The 25,727-nt window shown below is 40.5% G+C and overlaps 1 protein-coding gene across 1 annotated transcript in view; it reads right to left on the bottom strand.

The window, feature by feature from the left end:
- Positions 1-25,727, bottom strand: part of LOC138751787 (myosin-IIIa-like) — a 93,001-nt gene that overhangs the window by 24,091 nt on the left and 43,183 nt on the right. Inside the window, exons 4-5 of the mRNA XM_069914574.1 lie at positions 15,574-15,614; positions 9,033-9,173 (exon numbers count right to left, since the gene is read on the bottom strand). Coding sequence (XP_069770675.1) covers positions 9,033-9,173; positions 15,574-15,614 — 182 coding nt within the window. The remainder of the gene's footprint in view (positions 1-9,032; positions 9,174-15,573; positions 15,615-25,727) is intronic.

Here is a 25,727-nt window from a genome sequence, read left to right on the forward strand (position 1 = left end):
ACCTACTCCTGTCCTGTAACATTATCCTCCTAAAGTTATATCCTAAAGTTTAACATTACATATGTTGAAAGAAGAGAAAACATGCAAATGTTGTTGAAAATTTTCAATAAATATTTAGTTCGGCCCTCGACTTAGTCCAAGTTTTTAATTTTGGCTCTCCGTGAATTTGAGTTTGACACCCCTGATCTAGGTTGAGAAATGCCAGCTGTTACGTGTAGAGCATGGCTACTGATTTACACATTGCTTGTTTGAAAGGGGTGGGACTCCTGGCAGTACCCTACAGAAAATTAGTGATTCAGGATATCCAAGCATTCTTCAGAAAAAGGGAATGGAGTTTAAAAATGTTGTCAGTCTTTACAAAGATTGTGTACCAATGAAATAAGTGATAGAACAGTAGTAAGAAAATGTTAGTCAGCAATGAGACATGAAATAGAATCAGTGTACAAAGTGGCTGTTTTAATATTTGAGAAGTGAAGGTGCTTCTACATGAACCAGGGCTAGATGAAGCGTCTTGCTTACCGATCTTGAAGATAGCTGTGTACCATCTATGAATGGTAGTACCAGTCTGACTGAAAGATCCAGTAATTTCTTTAATGAACCAGGCCAGTGATAATAGCATGGATATAATGGTAATGTCCCAAATACAAAAACCAGAAAATGTTCGAAATATTCAAAAAGTCGGGTAGCATTAAAAAGAGAGAAATTAAGATATTTCATCAGGTAATTAACCTGACATTTTCACTCAGTTTCTCTCTCTAGAAATGCTGCCTAAACATTAGAGTCTTTACAGAACTTACTGCTTTTAGTTTAGTTACTCAATGTCTTCATTTTTTCCACACTGTCACATGATCATCTCATTTATCTGCAGAATACATATTAATTTTCAACTACAAACCTCTGTTAGGCTTTAGACCTAAGAGCTTTAGTATGAAGTGACTGTGAGTTAAAGACAGATTTGGCACGATAGCCCCCAGAAACCTCCACAATTTAAGACATTGAACAGGTTGGAAGACTCAATGAAAGACAAGCCAGGCAAATGTAAAGAGGATCAAAATGTTGGCCACAATAACCAAAGTCTATTTGTGAATAGCACATTAGCTGATACTGCAGTGAAATTAGCAGCAGGTGTAACAGTGCCCTCCGTGTGTTACAGTTTAACTGACAGCTGTTGTTGCTACAGATGGTTAAGAGCTGCAAATAGCTCCCTGATGACTCAACGCAGGTTGAGACAATTGTCCTTGATCTTTGCTGGTGTCAAAATCAGAAAATCGGGGGGGGGGGGGGGGGTGAGGTGTGGGTTTGTGTACTTTCCTGGTGATATTTAATTTAGCATTGTCACAGCGATCAATGACTGCATTTGAAAAATGATTGAAAAACAAATTTCACCTTTTGAACTGAACAAAGGATTTTTAAAAGATGAATAGATTTGAAATAGGAAGAGATTTGTTGGTGATCAGACAAAAGAAGAAAGTGAGTTCCCCATTGTAGGGCTGCTGCACCAATTGAAATCCACACGCTCCCATTGCAAATGAGGGTGGAGTGAGAAAATACAGATCAAAACTCAGGGATAATAATTTTTCCATCAAATCAAAGGTCTTGATGTGGCTCTGGTTGGAAACAAGGCTGGCAAAATTGGCATGTAATATGTAGCAGATTGCAATTCTGCAGCTGAATAAGCAAAGCATCTCCAGCTGTGTATCTCCATTGACTTGGAAGCTCTCTGACTGACCTGCCAGATATGTTGCCCTTGTACACTTAGGAACTTGGCGAAACATTTGTTTAGGTAATAATACAGCTGCATTTAAAAAGAAGCTTAAAATTGATCAAATTGATTGTTTCCCATTCACACGGCAGAGTTGGCATAGCAGTTAGCGCAACGCCGTTACAGTGCAAATGATCAGTATTCGAATCGAGCACTGACTGTAAGAGGTTTGTACGTTCTCCCGTGTCTGTGTGGATTTCCTCTGGGTGCTCCAGTTTCCTCCCACTGTTGAAAAATGGACCAGGGTTGTAGGTCAATTGGATCTAATTGGGTGATATGGGATCATGGGCCTAAAGGGCCTGCTGAGGTGCTGTGTGTCTAAATTTTAAAATTTAAAATTTAGCAATGATTGACGCCAGCCCGATGATGTCTGTCATATAAAGAAAGCGGGAAATGTGACAATGATAGTTAAGTTCTGATATTGCAATCCAATTACTGATCTGGAAGCAGACGTTCAAATCCCTGTGACTCATCTAGGAGTGGCCCAATGTAGGAGTGGGGATTTAACTGCTTGGGCATGAGAGGCTTCAGTGAGCAGAAGCTGAGGATATGCAACAGATACAGGCAAGGTCAGGCAAGACCTTTGGATCATAACAAAAAGTAGGTCGTGGAGATGGCAGGCTCAGGCAGTGGAATCTTCTGATTGCAGGATATGGAAAATCTGGTAGAGCATAATTGTCGCAGATGACTAAACCTATAGAGGTGCATCCAGCTGCAGCTCCTTACAGACCCCATTGGGGAACTGGAGCTGGATAATCTCCAGATCATTCGGAGGCAGAGAGTGTCAGACAGAAGCTATAGGGAGTCATTTACCTCCAAAAGACAAGGGACAGGTAAATGGGTGACTATTAGGAAAGGGAAGGGCCCTGACAACAATAAAAAAAATAAAGTTTTGGATGTTGTTGGGGGGGGGGGGGAATGATCTACCAGGGACAAGTAGAAGAGGTCATGGGTTTTGACCTTTGGCTAAGAGGGGAAGGGGGAAGAAGAGGAGAGCCATAATAATTGGGGATTCAATAGTCAGGCAAATAGAGAGGATGTTAGATGCTTTTATGCCAGGCCTCCTCCTCGAGGCTAGCTCCATCTGCGGAGAAAGATTTGAACTTACCTTTTCATGGAGCAGGCCTAAAAGGCTGCTCCTACACCACTTTTATGAAGAGCGGCGCCTTGTAGTGTCCTCCAGAGCATATGGAGGTCGGACAAGTGGTGCCGTTGTGCAACCCATCGCCATGAGGTCTACCATGCGCACCAACCAATGGCTGTCTTTGTTACCCATAATCCCCCATGCAGCTGGAACCACTGAGGGAAACATGGGGATAATGAAGATGGCCATTGACTATTCTTCCAGCTCTTCTGCCCGGGGCTGCCCCCTCTGGTTCTTTGCTCCCCTCTTGCATACATTGGACTCCCCGGCTCTTCTTTTCTGTGTCCAGTACTCAACATCTGTCCTCCTTCCTTTCGGGCCATGGAGCTCAGAACCCAGGTCCCTTCACCCTCTGACGTTGGAGGCTCAGCAGGCTCTGACTCTCCTTGACCCCGCTGGGCCTTCAGATCTCTCTGGCTCCTCACTACCCTCCTGCTCCTTCGTCTCGACAGCCTTGGTGAAGGAGCGAGGGGAAGATGGGGAATGCGAAGAGGACATTTCTGGGTGGCAGGAGGGAGCCCTAATCCCAGCACCAATCACCGTTGGAGCCCTGGTGGTGGTTCCTAGGTCATGTGCTGACAGCATCATCGTGACATCATTAGCCCGCTCCTAGACAGCTGTTTGCAGTGGCTGTACATTTATGATGTGTGGTGGAGCACTCCGCTCCACCTCTGACAAAAGGTTGAAGAGGGTTTGGAGTCATCACCTTGGATCCGCTCACAGAGCATTTATGATGGTAATTTCTGCAACATAAGGGCAGAGAATCTCTGCCTTTATGGACACAGTGTTTCACTCTATAAAAGGGCCTGTTCTGTGAACATGATCAAGACTACTGGATGGTATATTGCCTCCAGGTGCCAGAGTCAGGGATATGTCAGATCAGGTGTGAAGCATTCTGAAATGGGAGGGTGAACAGCCAGATGTCATGGTACACGTTGGTACCAATGACCTAGATAGGATAAATTTAATATGTTCTTAACCATGGGTGCTGGAGGATTGGAGGGTAGCTCATGTTGTTCAGTTCTTTAAAAAAGGCTCCAAAAGTAGCCCTGAAAATTATAGACCAGTGAGTCTGACATCAGTAGTAGGTTTATTGGAAGGTCTTCTTAGGGCTATGCCCAAGTATTTGGATAGCCAGGGTTTGATTAGGGATAATCTAAATGTCTTTGTGTGTGGTAGGTCATGTTTAACCAATCTTAGAGTTTTTTGAGGAGATTACCAGGAAAGGTTGTGCATGTTGACTTCATGGACTTTAGTAAGGCCTTTGACAAGGTCCCACAAGGGAGGTTAGTCAGAAAGGTTCAGACACTCAGTATTCATGAAGAAGTAGCATACTTACAATGGCTACAAGGGAGAAGCCAGAAAGTGATAGTAGATGATTGCTTCACAGACTGGAGGCCTGTGACTAATGATGTGCCTCAGGAATCGATGCTGGGACAGTTGTTGTTTGTCATCTATATCAATGATCTGGATGATAATGTGGTAAATTGGATCAGCAAATTTGCAGATGACAATATGGTTTGAGGTATTGTGGATTGCAAAGAAAGTTTTTAAAGCTTGCAGAGGGATCTGGACCAGTTGGAAAAATGGACTCAATAATGGGAGATTAAATTTAATGCAGACAAGTGTGAGGTGTTACATTTTGGAAGGACAAACCAAGAAAAGACATACATGGTAAAGGGTAAGCATTGATGAGTGTGGTAGAACAGTCGAATCTGGGAACACAGATATATAATTCCCTGAAAGTAGCATCACAGGCAGATATGGTTGTAAAGAGAGGTTTTGGCATATAGGCCTTTATAAATAAATGTATTAAGTATAGGAGTTGGGATGCTATGGTAAAGATATATAAGTCATTGGTGAGGCCAAATTTGGAGTATTGTGTGCAGTTTTGGTCACCTAACTACATGAAAGATGTCAATATGATAGAAAGAGTGGAGATAAGATTTACTTTGATATTACCCAGTCTTCAGGAACTGAGTTACAGGGAAAGGTTAAACAGGAAAGGACTTTATTCCCTGGAGCATAGAAGAATCAGGGGAGATTTGATAGAGGTATTTAAAGTCATGAGGGGTCAAGACAGAGTAAATGTAGGTAGGCATTTTCCACTGAGGGTAGGTGAGATATAAATCAAAAGACATGGGTTAAGGCTGGAAGGGGAAAGGTTTAGGGGAAATATTGGAGGAACTTCTTCACACAGAGAGTTGTGGAAATGTGGAACAAGATTCTAGCTGAAGTGGTGAATGCAGGCTCAATTTTAACATTTAAGAAGAATTTGGACAGGTACATAGATGGGAGGAGTATAGACGGCTATAGAGTGGGTGCAGGACAGTGGGACTAGGTATACAAATAGTTCAGCTGTAATGTTTCTGTGCTGTAATGTCCAAAGGTTCTATGGAGACTTCAACTTTCCAAATGTTGTCTGGCACCTTCTTACTGCAAGATGGATTGATGGACCAGAGATTGTCAGGTGTGTCCAAGAAGAATTACTGACACTCCATGTGGACCAGCTGATGAGAGGAGAGGCTATATTGGATCTAGCACTGGTTAATGAATTTGTTTAGGTGACAAACTTCTCAGTGGGAGAGCATTTTGATGAAAGTGACCACAACTCCCTGAGTTTAGCATAACTATGGACAAGATGAAAGCAGACAAAATGGTAAAGTATTTAATTGGGGAAGGGCTAATTATGAGGGGATGAGGGAGGAAATCAGGAGAATAAATTGGGAATAGATGTTCTCACAAGGTAACACAAAAGTAACATAGAGGATGATTTGGGACCACGTGTGCGGAACTCTGGATAGCTTTGCCCCACTGCGACTGGGAACTATGGTGGACAAAACAGGAAGCAAAAAACAGGAAGAGCTGATGAGAATTATATGGTTGCCAGGAAGGAAATTACGAAAAGACTGAGGATAGCTAGAAGAGTAGAAGGGAGCATGAGAAGGCCTTGGCAAATAGGATTAAGGAGAACCCTAAGATGTTCCATACATACCTGAAGAACAGAGTGAAGGTAGGACTGCTTGAGGATAAAGGAGGCAATATGTGCCTGGAGACAGAGGAGGTTGGGGAGGTCCTAAATAAATTCTTTGCTTCAGTATTTACTAGAGAATAGGATCTTGGTAAAAGTGAGGCCAGAATAGAACAAGCTTACATGCTCGACCTTGTTGAGATTAAGAAAGAGGAAGTGTTGGTTCTTCTTAAAAACATTAGGATTGATATGACCCTGGAGCTAGATAAAATATACTCCAAGTTGCTATGGGAAGGCAGGGAAGGGTTTGTTGGAGTGTTGGCAAGGCTTTTTGTGTCCTTCTTAGCCATAGGGGAGGTGCCAGAGGATTGTAGAATGGCAAATTTGGTCCCCTTGTTTAAAAAAAAGGTAATCGGGCAAATTTTATAGACCAGTAAGTCTCACATCAGTGATGAGAAAACTATTGGAGAGGATTCTTAAGGACAGGATTTACAAACATTTAGGGAAGTAGGCTCTTCTCAGGGATGGTCAGCTGTCCTTGTGCCACCGAGTGCTCGTCTTCAAGCTGCTGTACCTTTGACCCGATGGCAGCAGAGTGAAGAGGGCCTGGTCTGGGAGGTGGGGCTCTTTGAGGAGACAGACTGGTTTCTTAAGATACCGAGATTTTAAACTAAAGCAATTAAATAAAAATGTGAATAAAATTTAGGGTGACCATAAAGGAAAAGGTTCCATTATCGTCACGTAATACCACATTTTAGAATGTAAAATATATGAAATTCTTTAATTCTGTCCACTGTAAGGAAGACAGAGTCACCACTTTGTCAAGCACCCCTCACGGAAATGAGGCCCCAGTAAGGAATGGACTTACAAATCCTGGTTTATGAGACCAATACTTGAACTACAGAGTTATCAGAGCCTCTATGGATCAGCCAGATCCAGAAAACTACTGGATTGTCACAAACACCTGTGTGGTTTCACTAATGTCCTTTGGGGGAGAACATCTTCCATCTCTACCTTGTATGGCCTGTGTGTAACATCAATGTTGCAATGTAACACTGCAATGTTGTTGGTTTTTAACTCACTCAGAAATAGTGTTCTAAGGTGTTCAGTATGAGAAATTAACAGATATTTGCCTGCAGCTGTATCCTGGTTTAAAAAATTCTCAGAACAATATGATTCAGAGCTCAGGAGAATTGTGTATGGGTATGCTTAGATTGGATGCTTTTAAATAGATACCATAGCACAATTGATTTTCCCATATACATCTAACCCATCGTGGTGATCATTTTTATTGGTAATTAATGCATAATATTTTCGTAATTAAAGTATAATCTATAGAAACTCCAAATATTCACTTTTCTGATTGATTGAATACTTATTATTTCTGACAATAAAATAGCTTTCATTAACTATTACAGTTTGCACAGTGTAAGTAGAAAATGTGCATATTGACAGGCAACATTTACTGATAACTAAGGAGTCCTTTCACTGTGTGAATTAAACTTCGCCCCCCCCCCTACCGAAACAGAATATACAATACATACACAGAAAACAAACAAAAAGAAAAGCTACCGTCTGAGCCAAACTATTATTCTGCCTGGTCCCAATGACCTGCACCCAGTTCATATCCCTCCATACTCCTCCCATCCAATGAAACAATTCAGCTAATTTGCATTCTCATTCACAACTTGCCTGCCCCATAACATTAATTTGGTTTCTCCTGACCCGCTGACCATTTCCAGCATTTCCCCTTTTGGCTCACCTCATTACAGGGAGAATGTGGAGACTATGGAGAGGGTGCAGAGGAGGTTTACCAGGATGTTGCCTGGATTGGAAAATATGTCCTAGAACGCAAGGTTATCAGAGCTTTTTCTCTGTGCGGCAAATAAAGATAAGAAATGACTTAATAGAGATTTAGAAGATTCTGAATTGTATAAATAATGTAGACAGCATTTTTCCCAGGGCAGGAGTAGCAAACACCAGAAGACATCTGTGCAAAGTGAAGGGAGGAAATTTTGGAAGAGGCATGAGGGGTAAATTTTTTTGGCTTTGTTATACACACAGAGAGTTGAGGGTGCCTGAAAAGCTTTGCCAGGGGTGGTGGTGGAGGGTGGAGGGTGGAACAATAGGGGCATTGAAGAGGCACATGGATGAAAAAAAAGAGGTAGGGAAGATTTAGTTTTTTAAAGTTTTTTTGGTATACAAGTTAGCACAACATCGTGGTCCAAAGAACCTGCACTGTGCTGTAATGTTCTATGTTCTTATCTGACTATAACAATGGAGGCGTCAAGGCAAAGACATGCCAACCAACGACATTCATGAACTATTTATAATTCTGTGCTTTTATATTCTTCATGATCTACCGGTTCAGCTTGAGGTTAAGTTTTATTTTGAAGTTAAGTAAATGATGTGATTAAAAATAGCAGATCAAAGAATAGAATACAAACTTCCATTAATTTTGTAGGTTCGAATGACTTGAATTTTCAGACTAATGAAAATGAATCGATAACAGTGAAAAGGAAAATGGAGAAATACAATTAATGGTAATTTTAAACTTCACTCCAAATGATAAACATGTTACACATCAGCAAATGAGAAAAATTACAACTGCCTTCAATAAATTTGTTGCATTTTATTAATTCACAAGAAAACAACAGGAAAGCATGAAAGATAAGGTAAGAATATTCTACCATTACTTTCCACAGTGCAGGGTTCTGCAGGTTTCTGCCCCTTGCTCATTCTATGAAGATAGTGTCGTGAGTTGTCAGAATGCCTCTTGACAGATTATTGGCAAGCCTTCATATCTAATGCACTTTTTTAAAAACATATTAAGGTTCTTTCCATTTAACATAATTCTGCATGGTTCAAGTCTGCAAGATTTTTCATAATCCTCCAACATTTCAAATGGTCATGCTTAAAAGACAACATTGACACTGCTACAACAAAAGTAATATGAATTAGTCTATGAACTCAGAAATCTATGACAGTTTCATAAAAAGATATTAATTAAATCTTAATGCTACATTATTTGAAAATTCCTACCACTGGAACAAATGTGGGTAAAATAGAGCTAGTCAATTGTATTGGAATCTATCAGTTAGAATTTTTAATATTTTCATTTGCGACCATTGTTTTCACCATGTGCGTAGATCTACCTGTTGGTGTGAGTGTGGTTTGTGCATCTGGGCTCTGATGATGGTATTCGCTCTGTTCTTTTATTATTATCCTCGGACAATGTGTCACTGGGAGTAAATTCTCCATAGTAACGATCATCTTCATCCAGCAACTTTACTTGGCTAGAGTGAAAATAATGAGCATATTAATTGTAATTATAACACTTTATTGAATTTGTTCCATTAATTCATATTGGATTTCACAACTTTGCAGGGGAGAACTAATGCACACATTTGGATAAGTGGAAAAAAACCAATTAGAACAAGATTTATAAATGATCGAACAATTTAGAATTTTAACAAAGGCTAATCACATGATTTGGAATAAGTCAGTGGGGATTAAATTCAATTTTACAATGATACAAATTGTGTGTCAGTTATTTGTTAGCTACTCTGATAGATTGAAGTTTATGTAATGGAAATAAGAGTGTGGTATTTACTGTAGTGGTACTATCGAATCCACGCTGCTGAAGATCAAACTGCGCTGGGTAGGTCACATCTCCAGAATGGAGGACCATCGCCTTCCCAAGATCGTGTTATATGGCGAGCTCTCCACTGGCCACCGAGACAGAGGTACAAGGACTGCCTAAAGAAAGCTCTTGGTGCCTGCCACATTGACCACCGCCAGTGGGCTGATATCGCCTCAAACCGTGCATCTTGGCGCCTCACAGTTCGGCGGGAAGCAACCTCCTTTGAAGAAGACCGCAGAGTCCACCTCACTGTCAAAAGACAAAGGAGGAAAAACCCAACACCCAACCCCAACCAATCAATTTTCCCTTGCAACCGCTGCAACCGTGTCTGCCTGTCCCGCATCGGACTTGTCAGCCACAAACGAGCCTGCAGCTGACGTGGACATTTACCCCCTCCATAAATCAAGCAACAAGCAAAAAAAAACCAAAGAAAATAAATAAAAATAAAGTAAATAACAAAAAAAATTGTGAAAATAATTGTTCTCTGAAGTAACACATAAACCTTTGATGAAGGTGGGAGTAAATATTCAGCCAGCAGAGGGCTTTAGTTGTGCTTTGCTTGTAGCAGCTGCTTGAAAAAAGTTGTGTAAATCAGCAATGGCGTCACCCAGGATGAAGAGCTGGTTGATGCCACTTGCTGTGGTGGTGACATTTTTAACATGCCTCCTTATCCCTGCTTAGCAAGACCTGCCCCGGTCAGAGGCTTTATCTGCAAACTTGGAGGAGGGGGAATTAATCAGGTATAATGTCATTGTTTATCTTTCTGTCGACTCCACATAGGGGGGAGGAACAGTGGTAGTTAAATGACTAAAAATAAAATAAATTGCTTTAAAGTTTATATATTCATGCAAGTGAAGTTCATTCAATATAAGTACAGAATAGTAGTTTTGTCTTTTTTAAACTTTATTTTTAATGGAGGTGTAATAGACATTGTAAGAGTACATCTCAAGCAACTAGAAAACACACTTAGCTGGCATTTACCAATCCCCATAGGTGTCGGATACCAGGGGCTTTACTGTATTTTGTTTTCCAGAGCAGAACAGAAAAGTCGAATTTCACCACATAATCCAAACAAATAACTTAGCATCTTCTTTAAAAAAAACCCCAGATCATTCAGGAAACAAATGGGAAACTTTTCACACTAGTGCCATAGTAGATGTTCTTCTCAGGTTAGAGCCAGTGTACATCAGTGGACAAAGCAAGAGGAAGGTTACAACTCCACTCAGACATACTTTCCTGTTTGTGTGAACTATATGGTTATAATGTTGAGCTAACAAGTACAGCATAACCTCCTTGAGCAATCCTTAATAAAAATCAAGTAAATTCTTAACGAACTACTTAAGACAAACATGTTGTATATTTAAAACACTTTGTACTTAATAATTACCACATGGGCATTGATATGCACTTCATGATTTGCCAATATTCATTTTTTTGAATAATATTTTATTTCTAAAATGGATAATTAGGAATTCAGAAATTAAAATGTAAGTTTTTGTTCTGATATTTTTTCCATTTCATCTCTAACTTAACTTATTTAATGGACTTTGGCTTATTTTGATAGTCTTGACAGACTTCTAGCATCTCTCCTGAATGGTTATTATTTAAGTTGCTCCGAGCTGGAATCTCATAATTGATCAGAGGTAAGGTACTTTGTCAATATTCTCTTTCCTAAGAGAGGAATGTTAAGGTTATTGGTAACCTTTTGACTGTCATGTTGGCTCAAACACATCAACACTGTTAGGGAGCTGTTACCAGGATCTTCCTGGCCTATAAGGCAATACTATTGCCAGCTCAGCTGACTGAATTATTAGGAAGACACAATTTAAACAACAGAAGTCACAAAATTGAATCCCTGCAAATTTATAGGTATTGGAACATGACAAGTAGAGAAAATAGTACTGATAAAGAAATCTTAATCAACATGAAAGACACATCTGTTGACTTAATGGAATTACTGAGGGGTTCATTCTGCATAAAGGAGCATTGCTAAATAACACTAACTTTCAAAGCATTTAATTTAATTAAGATTGAGAAAGGAGCAAATATGGAAGTATAAAGCACTTTAAAATCAATGCTCTCCAGAATTCAATCAACTGGCAAACAAGATGTGGAAAATAAACAGGTAAAAGATACAAAAGTTTAAAATTGCCACTCCCTGTCAGTCAGTTTGCCAATTCATGCAATATGCAATCTCAAGTAACTAGCAAATTCACATATCCAGCATCTACCAATCCTCATAGGTGCCAGATATGAGGGGTTTTACTGTAATATGGATTGATTTATTTCTTCTTTGTGTCTGTGACTCTCTTCCTTTGTTATTTACCTGAGCCTACTCTAAATGTCTCGGTGTTCATTAAATGTATAACACTTGTCCTATGGCACATGATGCTTTAGGCCATATTTAACCCCTCATCAAATGCAGGCAATTTATAAGTTAACATTTTAAAACTTTGTTGCAGAGGGGAAAAAGTTGCATTAAACTTCATTTGCAAAGGTATGCAAGTTGAACAGAAAAACAAAATCAACCTTGCTTTAATTTGGACGAGAAGTTGTAACTGATATTTCAATTTTGGCAAACTCCACAAAATCAATGTGGCAGCTAAAAAAGTTATTTTAACATATGATGATAATCTTGTGTTTTAATCTTAATGAAACTTAAAATCCAAATTGAAAAAATTAAGATGTCGGAAGACATTAGGTTCTATGAGCTCATTAAACAGAATTGCAGTTTTGAAAAATATAATTATGATTAACTGTGTCAATTCTCTCCATACTGCTCTGGCTTTTCTGAGTCTTTTGTCTAGCTGTGTTTGTATGCTTTGTGTTCACTTGTTCCTGATGGGAAACATTGCTGGTTTCTCTAACCTATCTGCACGAAATGATGCATGGGAAAATTGATGGGAGTGTGACATGAACAGTGAGGCACCTCACCCCTCTAACTCTGATGCACTGATACTCATCTCATCATGCCAATCCCTTCATGACTCTCAGCCAGCAATAACATGGTTAGGTGAGAGAAGAAGGCCAATGTGTACATCTGATAAGTAAGGCCTTTTAAAATCATAGAACCATAGAAAGCTACAACACAGAAAACAGGCCATTCATCCCTTCTAGTCTGTGCCAAAATATCATTCTGCTAGTCCCACTGACCTGCACCTATTCCATAACCCTCTAGACCACTCCTATCTATGTATCTATCCAATTTATTCTTAAAACTTAAGAGGCTGCGAGCATGATTAAGTCAACATCGCGAGAGAGTATGCTGTATGATACTCTCGCGTGATGCTGCCATCACCCAGCATCACGAGAGAGAAACATATCACATATTGCAAGCATGGGAGCAGATTGGAATTTGAAATTGAAAAAATGGATTCGAGTCATTGTAAATTTGAAAAAATTGTAAGTTGGACCATTGTAAGTAGGAGAGCCCCTGTATGCATCTGTATTCCAAGATTCCTTTGTTTCTCTACACTCCTCAGTGCCCTACCATTTACTATGTGTATCCTACCTTGGTTTGACCTTTCAAAATGCAACGCCTCACATGTCTGTATTAAACCCCATCTGCCATTTTCTGGCCCATTTTTCCAGTTGGTCCAGATCCCTCTGCAAGGCCTTCCTTCGCTGTCCACAGCGCCTCCAATCTTAGTCTTCAGCAAACTTTCCTCCAACCTTAGAGTCTTCAGCAAACTTTCTGATTTAATTTCCCATATTATCAATCCGATCATTGATGTAGATGACAAACAACAGTGGTCCCAGGACCGCTGAGGCACTCCACTAGTCACAGGCCTCCAGTCTGTGAAGCAATATTCCACTACCTCTCTCTGTCTTCTCCCATTCAGCCAATTTAGAATCCAGTTTACAACCTCTCCATGGATACCTAGTGTCTGAACCTTCTGAACTAGCCTCCCATGTGGGACCTTGTCAGAGGCCTTACTGAAGTCCATGTAGACAACATCACAGCCTTTCCTTCAGACAAGTTCTTGGTACCACCTCAAAAAACTCTATAAGGTTTGTTAAACTTGACCTACCAAGCACAAGGCCATTCTGACAATCCTTAATCTGCCCTTGGGTGTCTAAATACTTGTATCTCCGATCTCTCAGAACATCCTCCAGTTCTACTGATGTCAGGCTCACCAGCCTGTAATTTCCTGGTTTGCTTTTGGAGCCTTATTTAAACAACTGAATGCCATGAGCTACCCTCCAATCCTCAGGCACCTTACCATGGCTAAGGAGATTTTAAATATTTCTGCCAGGGCCCCTGCAATTTCTACACTAGTCTCCCTCAAAGTTCAAGATAATATTATGTCAGGCCTGTGGGATTATTTACCTTTATTTGTTGTAAGGCTGTAAGAACTTCCTCTTCTTTCATCTCTATATATTCCATGACACTGCTGATCATTTCCCTTCCTTCCTTCCTTATACACTGTCAGTTTCCTGAGTAAATACTGATGCAAAAAAAAAACTGTTTAAGATCCTTCCCATCTTGCTAGGCTCCACTCTGATAGATGACCACTCTGATCTCCTATGAGACCAATTTTGTCCATTACAATCCTTTCACTCTTAACATGCATATAGAGACCCTTTGGGTTTACCTTCAAATTATCTGCAAAGCAACCTCATGTCTTTTTTGGCTTTCTGATTTCATAAGTATTTTCTTACCTTTTCTATACTCTTCTAGTACCTCATTTGCTCCTTGTTGCCTATCCCTGCTGTCCACCTCTCTCTTCCTCTTTACCAGATTGCTAATATCCTTTGAAAACTCAGGTTCCCTATGACTGTTAACTTTAACTTTAATCCAGGCAGAAACAGGCAAACTCCGTGCTCTCAAAATTTTCCCTTTGAAGGCCTTCCACTTACTGACCACATCCTTGCCAGAAAACAACTTATCCCAATCCACTCTTCCTAAATCATTTCTCATTTCCACAAAATTGGACTTTCTCCAATTTATAATCTCAGCTCGAGGACCAGACCTATCCTTATCCATAATTAACATGAAACTAATGACGTGACGGTCACTGGACCCAAAATGTTCACCAATACATACTTCTGCCACCTGACCTGTCTCATTCCCAAATATTGCATCCTCTCTCGTTGATACCTGCAAGTATTGATTTAACAAAAAAAAATCCTGAACACATTAAACAAACTCCAAGCCATTCAGCCCATTTACAATATGGGAGTCCCAGTTAATATGTGGAAAGTTTAAATCTCCTCCTATCACTACTTTCTGTTTCTTACATCGGTCTGCTATCTCTCCATAGATTTGCTCCTCAAATTCTCTCTGACTATTGGGTGGTCTATAATTCAACCCTATCAGTGTGGTCACACCTTTCCGCTTACTCACCTCCACAATATGGGTTCTGTAGACAGGCCCTCTGGGCTACCTTTTGGAAGCACAGCTGTGATATTTTCCCTGTCTCGCAATATCACTCCGCCCTCTTTCATCCTTCCACCTCTATCACATCTGAAACAATGGAACCCTGGAACATGAGAGGCCTGCCCCTCCTGCCCCTCTTTTCTCTCACTAATAGCAATGATGTCACAATCCCATGTGCCAATCCATGCCCTAAGCTCATCTGCCTTTCTGACAATACTCCTTGCATTGAAATAAATTCACCTGAGAACATTTCTGTTAGAAGCTTTTGATTTCTGTCTATGCATGCAATTCTCGCATAACCTTTATCCTCCTCCACCTCACTTGGGTTCCATTAACCTTTGGCCTTGAGTACAATAAGATTTTGCTTTCCACATGTTACACATTTAACACACACCTCACTACAAGGACAAATTTATTGACATATTAAATATTTACACTTTCACTGATAGATGTCAGGCTGTGAATTAATTTAGAGCACAAGAGACTGCAGATATTGGCAACAGAAGCATGAAACACACTGCTTGACGCAAGGTCATGACCTCAAATCTTGACTATCCTTTTGCTTCCACAGTTGCTGCTTGATCTGCCTAGGCTCCACCAGCATTTTGATATTTTTGCTTTGAATTAAGTTAATTTTGCAGAACTTTTAGACTAGAAGAAAGTGAGAAATTACCTGTCCTTCCGAGGTCTCCTTTTTCCATCTTGAACTGACCTCTGTTTTTTTAAAAAAAAAGGAAACACTTAAAGTTATTTGTAACAGCACCGCAACTCGACAGATATATCGTGGGATTGAGATTATTGCAAAGGGAAGCAAACGTGCTGATACAGCTCATCTCCAGTTCACTTGAACACATTTCAAGCATTTGGAATACCTAGCTGCTTTAGTTTAAGATCCTTTCTACTTCTGGCAAGAGATATCAGGTAGAATTAAGAGTGGGGCACTGAGTGGAAGTGCTGGAGGGTTGGTTCCAATAAATTCATAGGATTCTTTTCAAAACATATTGTCTCTGATTTATACATGTGTAATCTATTCTTTATAACGCTTAAGTGGCACAAATCAATTATCTGTCTCCAACAATCTAATTATGCAATCCAATATATGGCAACAGTGCTAATTAGATTCAAGTAAACCAAATCTTTACACATTTCAACTTTCCATATTATAGTTGCTGCTCTATTGTCTGCATAATTTCTGCTGTTATTAAAGAAAAGGTCAAAGCTATTTCTAAGTTCTATCTTGTTTCTACCTTGGGTTGCATCAAAATGAGCCAAAAGATATTTGTTCTTTGTTGTGAATCCATAACTGAAGTTTTTACGATAAAAAGAAGCATGAAACGCTGAAAATTTCCAAGTCTGTCTTATGTTCTGTTAGATTCTGCACCATCAAATGAATTTCCCCATGTAAGAAATGAAAGGAAATATTCCTGATCCTACCCGCAGGTGTCTGGGAGCCGCTGATATGTATATATCAACTAAACGAGTGAGTCATAAAGCTTGCTTGTTGGGGGAACTGCATAGCATTTCCTTTTCATTTTAAATGAGGAAGTTTGAGCAGATTCTTTCTCTGCTGTGATCTAAGGTCTCAACAATTACACCCCAGCTGAAAAGGAGTTTAAAAGTTTCCCATTTCTTTGGAGTTTTGGACTGAATGATTGAACAACGGACCTCAGTTGATAGTACGTTCATTATAGATTGTAGTTGTAGAGTGGACTGGTCTTTGACAACATCATGTAACAATGTTCAATATTCTTTGGAGTATATGGATAGAGGAATTTATTTTAGTAATGGCAAAGAGTGAGAAAAAACATGGAATTAGAATACTGAGCGGCACTTCTTTTCACAGGGTTCATCATCAGGCTTTCTGTTAATTTTTAATGGATATATGTTCGTTAATGTAATTATTCACAGGGTAGAGTTTCAGGCACCAACCTCCCATTAATTGAAGACATCTATATGAGGTGCTGCCTCAAGAAGGAATCCATCACAATTAAGGATCCCCACCACCTTGGTCACAGCCTCTTGTCTACAAATTTGCTGACGATACCACGGTGGTGAGTTGTATGAAAAGGGGTGATGAGTTAGCGTATAGGAGAGAGATTGAAAACTGGGCTGAATGGTGCACCCACAATAACCTCACACTTAATGTCACTAAATCCAAAGAGCTGATTGTTGACTTCAGAAAGGGAAAACCAGAGGCGTGCGAACCAATTTTCATCGGGGGATCAGAGGTGGGGAGGGTGAGCAAATTTAAGTTCTTGGGAGTCACTATCTCAGAGGATCTTTTCTGAACCCGTCACACAAATGGTACCGCGAAGAAAGCACGTCAGCAACTCTACTTCCTCAGAAGATTGTGGAGGTTTGGTATGACATTGTGAACACTGGAAAATGTCTGTGAATGTGTGGTGGAAAGTGTGCTGACCGATTGCTTCATGGTCTTGTATGGGGACACCAATACCCCTGAGTGTAAGGGCTTCCAAAATTTAGTGGACATAGTCCATGGGCAAAAACCTTTCTCACTATCAAGAACATCTAGAGGGAATGCTGCCATCAGAGAGCAATGGCAATCATCAAGGATCCACACCACTCAGCACACATTCTGTTCTCACTACCAACATCCGGAAAAAGGGATAGATGCCACAAGACTCACACTGCCATGTTCAGGAACAGGTCTATCAGAAAACCCCTCCACATCAAACTCAAATAGAAGCTTATTTAAGGACTTACTTTTGCACTTTATTGTTTTTCCCCTCTATATTGCAGTCAGTTTGTTTACATTTCATTATTTGTTTACACGCGAACGGTGAGTCAGTTTTTTCCGCACTGCCAATAACTTGCCCACAGGGAAAAAGATCTCAGAGTTGTATGTGATGTCATGCATGTACTCTGACAATAAATCTGAAATCTTGTCATTGCAGTCTTGAGGCGGAAAGTTCAGAAGCCTGAAGTCCAGATTCAGGAACAGTTTTAATCCAACAGCAAATAGGTTCTTAAACTTCCTTCTCCTAACTATAAACTAGTCTAGGACCATCTAAATATGTTTCTGTGCGATTGAAACAATTTTTTTTCTTGCACTAACTGCAACTGTAAATATTTACCTATCCTTTTACATTTATTATCTTTTTTCTGCCTTGCACATTGTGGAAAGTTAATGAATATTCTTGTAGTTGGTTTATCTGTAATAGTCTGTTTGGCTGCAGCAAGCAAGAATTGTGGTACATCTTTACATTGCACTTATGTACATGACAATAAGCTCTTATTACTCATTACATTATTCTCTACTCGGAGCTCATCTCATTTGGTGTGGTTATCCATTTGTAAATTCCACCCAGGATATTAATTATCTTTGTTAATTACTGATTTTTATATGCACATTAGTATTTACTATGTTGCAGGGGGATATTATTCAACACAATGTTACCAATCCAGATACCTAGTATTTAAGTGTTGACTTAAACTGGAGAAAAGATGGCAAGTTCCTTAATAATAAAGATAAAGACAGATTTGTGAATCTCATGAGCTTGCTCAAAATATTTAATTTTGCTGAGAAGTTTCATATCGAAATAAGTTATGGATGGAAATTGTGATGTAAGGGCATCATGTTCTGTACACCAGCAGATTAAAAAAAACATCTTAAAAGTTCTTCCTCTTGGATACTTTCTACGGCTTTCTGCCAGCTTTGGATTTTTATATTTTCAACTGCTGTTGAGATATTACCTGTCTCAACTTCACCACTCCCCTCACTTATTCTCCTCTTACCCCACTCTCCATTCTATCTGCACCAATCTCTACCTCATTATCAAACTTGTAGACAAAGGTAGTACTGTTGTGGATTGAAGTATTGACCTCTACCTTGCTGAGGCCAGATAAAACTCTCAGACATCTCTTATTTAACTCTTGAAATAATTAAGCCACCATTTCATACATTACATCAGGTCAATAAGCATCAAACATCAAGGATCTACACCACCCAGCACACACTCTGTTCTTGCTACTACCATCAGTAAAGGTCTCCAATCACGTCTTGATTCTATCTCCTATCCAAGATCCACAAACCCAATTGTCCCAATAGAGGAAATGTGGGTGCAAGTATACCATTACAGGTGCTCCTGCCCACTGACCTGGTATCTTCTTCCTTGCACTCAGTTTTGTCCTACTGCTCCATCCCTCTCTACCTACATCTGTGATATCCCACTTGCTCTATATCACTTCAACAACTTCCATTTCCTTGAACTCAATCATCTTATCTTCACCATGGACATCCAATGTCTATACATCTCAACCACAATACCAAAGGCCTCAAATCCCTTTGTTTCTTCCTCAACAATAGACCCAACTAGTCCCTCTCCACCACCACCCCCCTCCAGCTAGCTGAATAACTAAATAACTCATCCCACTTTCTCCAAGTCAAAGGGATAGCCATAAGTACCTACATGGGCCCAATGCCTGCCTTTTTATTGGCTATGTGAAGCCATTCATGCTATAAGCCTACACAAGCAAGACCCTGAACTCTTCATTTGCTGCATTAATGACTACATTGGTAATACCTCAACTACGTTTGTCAATTATATTCACTTTGCTGCCAACTTCCACATAGACCTCAAATTCACTTGGTCCATCTCTTACAACTTACTCCCTTTTCTTGTCTCTATCTTGAGAAACCAATTCTTGACAGATAAACTCACCAACTTCAACAGCTACCTCAAATATTCATCTTCACCCACTGTCCTCTCTAAAGATTTCATTCGTTTCTTGTAATTCCTACATTGTGAGATCAAAAAAATGGCTTCCCCTCTAATACCATCAACTTGGCCCTCACCCAGATGCAACAAGGACAGGAATACTCTTGTCCTTACCCACCAGCCTCCACATTTAACATATCATCGTTTGCCATTTCTGCCACATACATTGTGCTCTCTCCATCAGACACATCTTCCCCTCTCCTCCTCTCTCTGCCTTCCACAAGGACCACTACTTCCGTGACTTCCCTGTCCTTTTTTGGCAATCATCCTTTTGTACTTACGCCTGTAATGCTACACTTGCACCCACATCTGCTCTTTCAGCTCCATTCTAAGCCCCAAAGTGAAGGAACACCACTTGTGAATCTGCAGTTGTACTGCATCTGGTGTTCCCATTGTCGTATCTTCTACATCAAAGAGACTGAATGCAGGTTGGGAGATCGCTTCATTGAGCACCTTTGCTTTGCCTGCTGTAATAGCAGGGATCTCCTAGTGGCAGTCTATTTCAGGGCCCTGTCTCATTCCCTTGTCAACATGTCTACCAATGGTCTTATGCACTGCCAAATTGAAACCATCCACAAATTGGAGGAACAACACCTCATATTCCATCTAGGCACTCTCCAATCATCTCTCTCTCTCTCTCTCTCTCTCTCTCTCTCTCTCTCTCTCTCTTCCCCATCTCTCTTCCTCCAGCCGTGAATTCACAGAGCTATTCCCTTCTCATGACCAATTCTCACATTTTCTCTCCTGTCCTATCCATGTCCACCTATGGCCTTTTGGCTGTTGGCTTATGCTCCTCCTCTGACCCTTTTTCCCTTCTCCCCACCCCCCCCCCCCACCTTTTATTTGGGTGCCTGCCTCTGCCTGCTTTTTGATCATACCTTGACAAAAGGTTTGGGACCAAAACGTCGGTTATGTATCTACTTCCTTTTGACACTGTGAGACCTGCTGAGTTTCACCAGCAATTTTGTGTATTAACTACAATCACAGAATCTGCAGACTCTCTTGTTTCACTTGGATCAACCAACCTGATCAGCAGACCAGATGGGTGGGAAAATCTGCAACCCAAAGATCCCTTGTAGTATCCATGCTCCTGTTCCCCCTTATCTGATATTGTCACAACAGGCATGAGTTTCCATAAGTCCAGGATTTTGTGACTGTGTTGAGAAATGTTAATTGTAATGTTCAGAGAGCAAGATTTCAGGTGTCTGAGAATGTTGCAACACTTTTGTTAAGCAAAAAACCCGTAGTCCAGATATGAACCTGGCCAGGTGTCAGATCTCTCAGTCAGGGAGCATTTTGGAGATAGTGATCATTGGAGAGAGATAGGAACAGACAAGTTAGAAAAAGCATTTAATTAGAGTAAAGGGAATTATGAGGCCATCAGGCATGAAATTGGAAGCTTAAATTGGGAACAGATGTTCTCAGGGAAAAATTACAGAAGAAATGTGGCAAATGTTTAAGGGATATTTGTGTGGAGTACTGCATATGTACTATCCAATAAGCCAGGGAAGTCATAGTAGAGTACAGGAACCATGGTGTAGAAAATCTAGTCGAGAAGCTTACAAAAGGTTCAGTGAGCTAGAAGATTATAAGGAAGGAGCTTAAAAAGGAAATTAGGATAGCCAGAAGGGGCCATGAGAAGGCCTTGGTGGGCAGGATTAAGGAAAACCCCAAGGCATTCTACAAGTATGTGAAGAGCAAGAGGATAAGACGTTAAAGAATAGGACCTATCAAGTATGGCAATGGGGAAGAGTGTATGGAACCGGAGGAAATCACAAAAGTACTTAATGAATCCTTTACTTAAGTATTCACTATGGAAAAGGATCTTGAGTGATTGTAGTGATGACTTGCCACAGACTGAGAAGCTTGAGTAATATCAAGAGAAAGGATGTGCTGGAGCTTTTGGAAAACATCATGTTGGATAAGTCACCAGGACCGGATGACATTTAACCCCACGCTACTGTGGGAGGTGAGGGAGGAAAATTCTGAGCCTCTGGTGATGATCATCAATGGGGATGGGAGAGGTTCTGGAGGATTGGAGGGTTGCAGATGTGGTTTCTTTATTCAAGAAAGGGAGTAGGGATATCCTAGGAAATTATAGACCAGTGGGCTTTACTTCAGTGGTTGGTAAGTTGATGGAGAAGATCCTGAGAGGCAGGATTTATGAACATTTGGAGAGATATTATATAATTAGGAAGGGCCAGCATAACTTTGTCAAGGGTAGTTCATGCATTAGGAGCCTGATTGAATTTTTTGAGGATGTGTCTAAACACATTGATGAAGGAAGAGCAGCGGATGTAGTGTATATGGATTTCAGCAAGGTATTTGATAAGGTTCCCCATGCAAGGCTTATTGAGAAAGTAAGGAGGCATGGTATCCAAGGAGACATTGCTTTGTGGAACTGGAACTGGCTTGTCCACAGAAGGCAAAGATTGGTTGTAGATGGGTCATATTCTGCATGGAGAACAGTGACCAGTGGTGGTCCTCAGGGATCTATTCTGGGACCCTTACTCTTTATGATTTTTATAAATGACCTGGATGAGGAAGTGGAGGGATGAGTTAGTAAGTTTGCTGATGACACAAAGGTTGGGGGTGTTGTGGATGGTGTGGAGGGCTGTCAGAGGTTACAGTGGGACATTGATAGGATGTAAAACTGGGCTAAGAAATGGCAGATGGAGTTCAACCCAGATAGGTGTGAAGTGGATTATTTTGGTAGGTCAAATATAATGGCAGATATATTTAAATGGTAAGAATCTTGGCTGTGTGCAGCATCAGAAGTATCTTGGGGTCTGAGTCCATAGGACGCTCAAAGCAGCTGCGCAGGTTGACTCTGTGGCTAAGAAAGCATGTGGTGTATTGGCCTTCATTAATCATGGAACTGAATTTAGGAGAGGTAATGCAGGACCCTTGGTTTACTGTGCTCAGTTCTGGTCATCTCACTACTAGAAGGATATGGAAGTCATAGAAAGGGGGAAGACGAGATTTACAAGGATGTTGCCTGGATTAGGGAACATCCCTTATGAAAACAGGTTGAGTGAACTCAGCCTTTTCTCCTTGGAGCGGTGGAGGATGAGAGGTGACCTGATAGAGATAGTTAAGATCATGAGAGGCATTGATCGTGTGAATATAACCATATAACCATCTATCAATTACAGCACAGAAACAGGCCAGTTTGGCCCTTCTTGTCCATGCTGAACACCTACTCCCACCTAGTTCCATTGACACGCACCTGACCCATGATCCTCCACACCTCCCTTGTCCATATACCTATCCAACTTTTCCTTAAATATTAAAATTGAACCTACATCTACCACTTTTGCCGGAAGCTCATTCCACACACCCACCACCTTCTGAGTGAAGAAATTCCCCCTCTTGATTCCCCTAAACCTTTCCCCCTTCAATCTCAATCCATGTCCTCTTGTTTGAATCTCCCCTACTCTCAATGGAAAAAAACCTGTCCACATTGACTCTATCTGTCCCCCTCATAATTTTAAATACCTCTATCAAATCACTCCTCAATCTTCTGTGCTTTAGAGAATAAAGTCTCAGCCTGCTCAACCTTTCCCTGTAACTCAAATTCTGAAACCCAGAAAACATTTTTGTAAATCTCCTCTGTAATCTCTCTATTGTGTTTATATCCTCCCTATAATTCGGTGACCAAAACCTCACACAATATTCCAAATGTTTCCTCACCAGTGACTTATACAACTTCAACCACATCCCAGTCAGAGGCTTTTTTCCAGGGCTAAAATGGTTGCCACAAGATGACGCAGGTTTATGGTGCTGGGGAGTAGGTACAGAGGAGATGTCAGGGGTATTTTTTTTAATGCAGGCTGTGATAAGTGCGAGGAATAGGGTGCCAGCAACAATGATGGAGATGGATATGATAGAATCTTTTATGAGACATTTGGAGAGATAAATGGAGCTTAGAAAAATAGAGGCTATGGGAAAGCCTAGTAATTTCTTAGGTAGGGACATTTTTTAGCACAACTTTATGGGCTGAAGGGCCTGTATTGTGCTGTAGGTTTTCTAAAAGAGTTAACATTGTAATTCTTTAAGTTCACATATATTTTCTTGAAAATGAAAAAGGATTTTGTTCTTAGCTGATGTCAGCTTCTGTTAAGCTTCTCTTGAAATGATTTTAAGGAAATTACGTAAATATACACTTTGCTTAACTTAAAGTGGCTTTGAATGCTTTGAGCAAATATTTTTATTCAATAATAACTCCACTGTTAAGTTAATATTGGTTCTTGCCAATAGCTGACGAAATGGAGCTTGGAGACACCATGGTAAATACATATTTGTCAAAGTGAATATTATTTTGTGAAATTCTCTAGATGCTGGATTAGCTGCATAGGTGAAAAGAACTGATATGGATGTGGATATTTAAGTCTTCTTTCATTTTGCGTAGTCTGGAACTTAACGCCAAATTTTGAAGATATTCTGGATTTTATTTTGCTTGCATAAGATGGTGGCTGTTTAAGGCTAGGAGATGCAGACAATTGGGTTTTACAAACATCCTGCAGAACTCTAGGACCCCATGTCCCAGTTGCAGTCAGTCTGGTTGACAGACTGATGGCCTTTCAAGTAAGCAGCTTTTTTTCTTGAACGCAAAGCCAAGAAGAAAATATAGGCAGATTGGTGGTGAACGAGTGAGGAGGCTCAGTGTTAGGTCGGGGTGGGGGGGAGGGGGGGGGTTCAGGTCAGGTGAGAGATAGTTATAACAATGATGAGACCTGCTGTACATAGAGTTATTCCCATAGTAAGAATGGTTGGTTGATGGAATCACTGAGAAAGTAACTCTGGCCACTGCATCCACACCAGTTAAAATTTAATTCTACCTCCCAACACCTGTCCCATGGCCATATAAGTCATAAGTTATCAAATGGTCAATGTTTTAGGTTGGAATCTTTCATCTCTTCCAGGCACATTGTTTCTATATTTCAGGCAGTGAGCTGCAAGACACCCAACAAACAGGTAATCCCTGAACTTGCGACTTATGAGACTTATAAGATCAATTTTTTTTAAATATGAAGAAAAAATATACCATTTACATGGATTATGTTGTATTTAACAAACTATAACAGGAATACAGGGCATGTAACAGCCAAAATGTGCATACTTACCTTGTTTGTCGGCAACCCGGGATCCTTAGGCTGGGTGCAGACATCTCGATTCCACATGTGCATGCGGAATCAAGATGGTCGTGCTGAGCCTATGGACTCTGGGACCCTGGAACACCGACTAACAAGGTAAGCATGCACCAGATTGTGGAAAGATTATCCAAGGTTGATCAACAACTTCAGGAAACCTTAAGTTATCATCAAATCTACAATGAAAAGAGATTTGATTAAAATGTTTGCTTTAAAACTTCAGTACTCTATGCAATTGGGGTAAAATTCTGACCTGTGTCCATTTTGAGATACAACCAATCCTTCAGTCCTAATTACGGTCGTAAGTCAGGGATTACCTGTACTGAGAAAACAAATCTACATTCTCATCAAATAATTTAGAGAGATGCCCAAAACCCCCATCCCAGGAAGTATCCTGGTGAATTTCATCTGCATTCTCTCCAGTGAAGCTGCATCTTTCCTGTGGTGGGATGACCAGAAATGTGATCAGTACTCCAACTGTGATCTATTCCATGTATTGTAAAGTTGTGTGTAATCTTTCTGCTCTTGTATTCTCTGCCGCAGCTAATGGTGACAAATATTTATTGGCCTCCTTCACCATCTTATCTCCCTGTGCAGCAACCTCAGGGTTCTTTAGACTTCTTGTTCCTGCGATTTTGCTGAGCCATTATCTGGAAACATTGTAGTCCTTCTAGTGAAGGTCCTGTTCCACAGTGGTGTTAGACCTAAACCAAACTGTGATGGAAGGCTGGTGACATATTTTCAGTTCAGAATGCATTGACTTGAAATGGAGTCTGCAGGTGCCGGTCTTCCCATGTGTCTGCTCCCCTTTTCCTTATTTGTGGTGGAGGCTGTGGGTTTAGGAGATGTTGGAAATGGTACATATTGCAGCCACTGTCCGTTGATGACGAAGGGAAGTGATGAGTAGGGTAGCTAATGGGATACCAATCAAGCTG

This window comes from Narcine bancroftii, chromosome 1 (assembly GCF_036971445.1).
Source record: "Narcine bancroftii isolate sNarBan1 chromosome 1, sNarBan1.hap1, whole genome shotgun sequence".
NCBI classification, from domain to species: Eukaryota; Metazoa; Chordata; class Chondrichthyes; order Torpediniformes; family Narcinidae; genus Narcine; species Narcine bancroftii.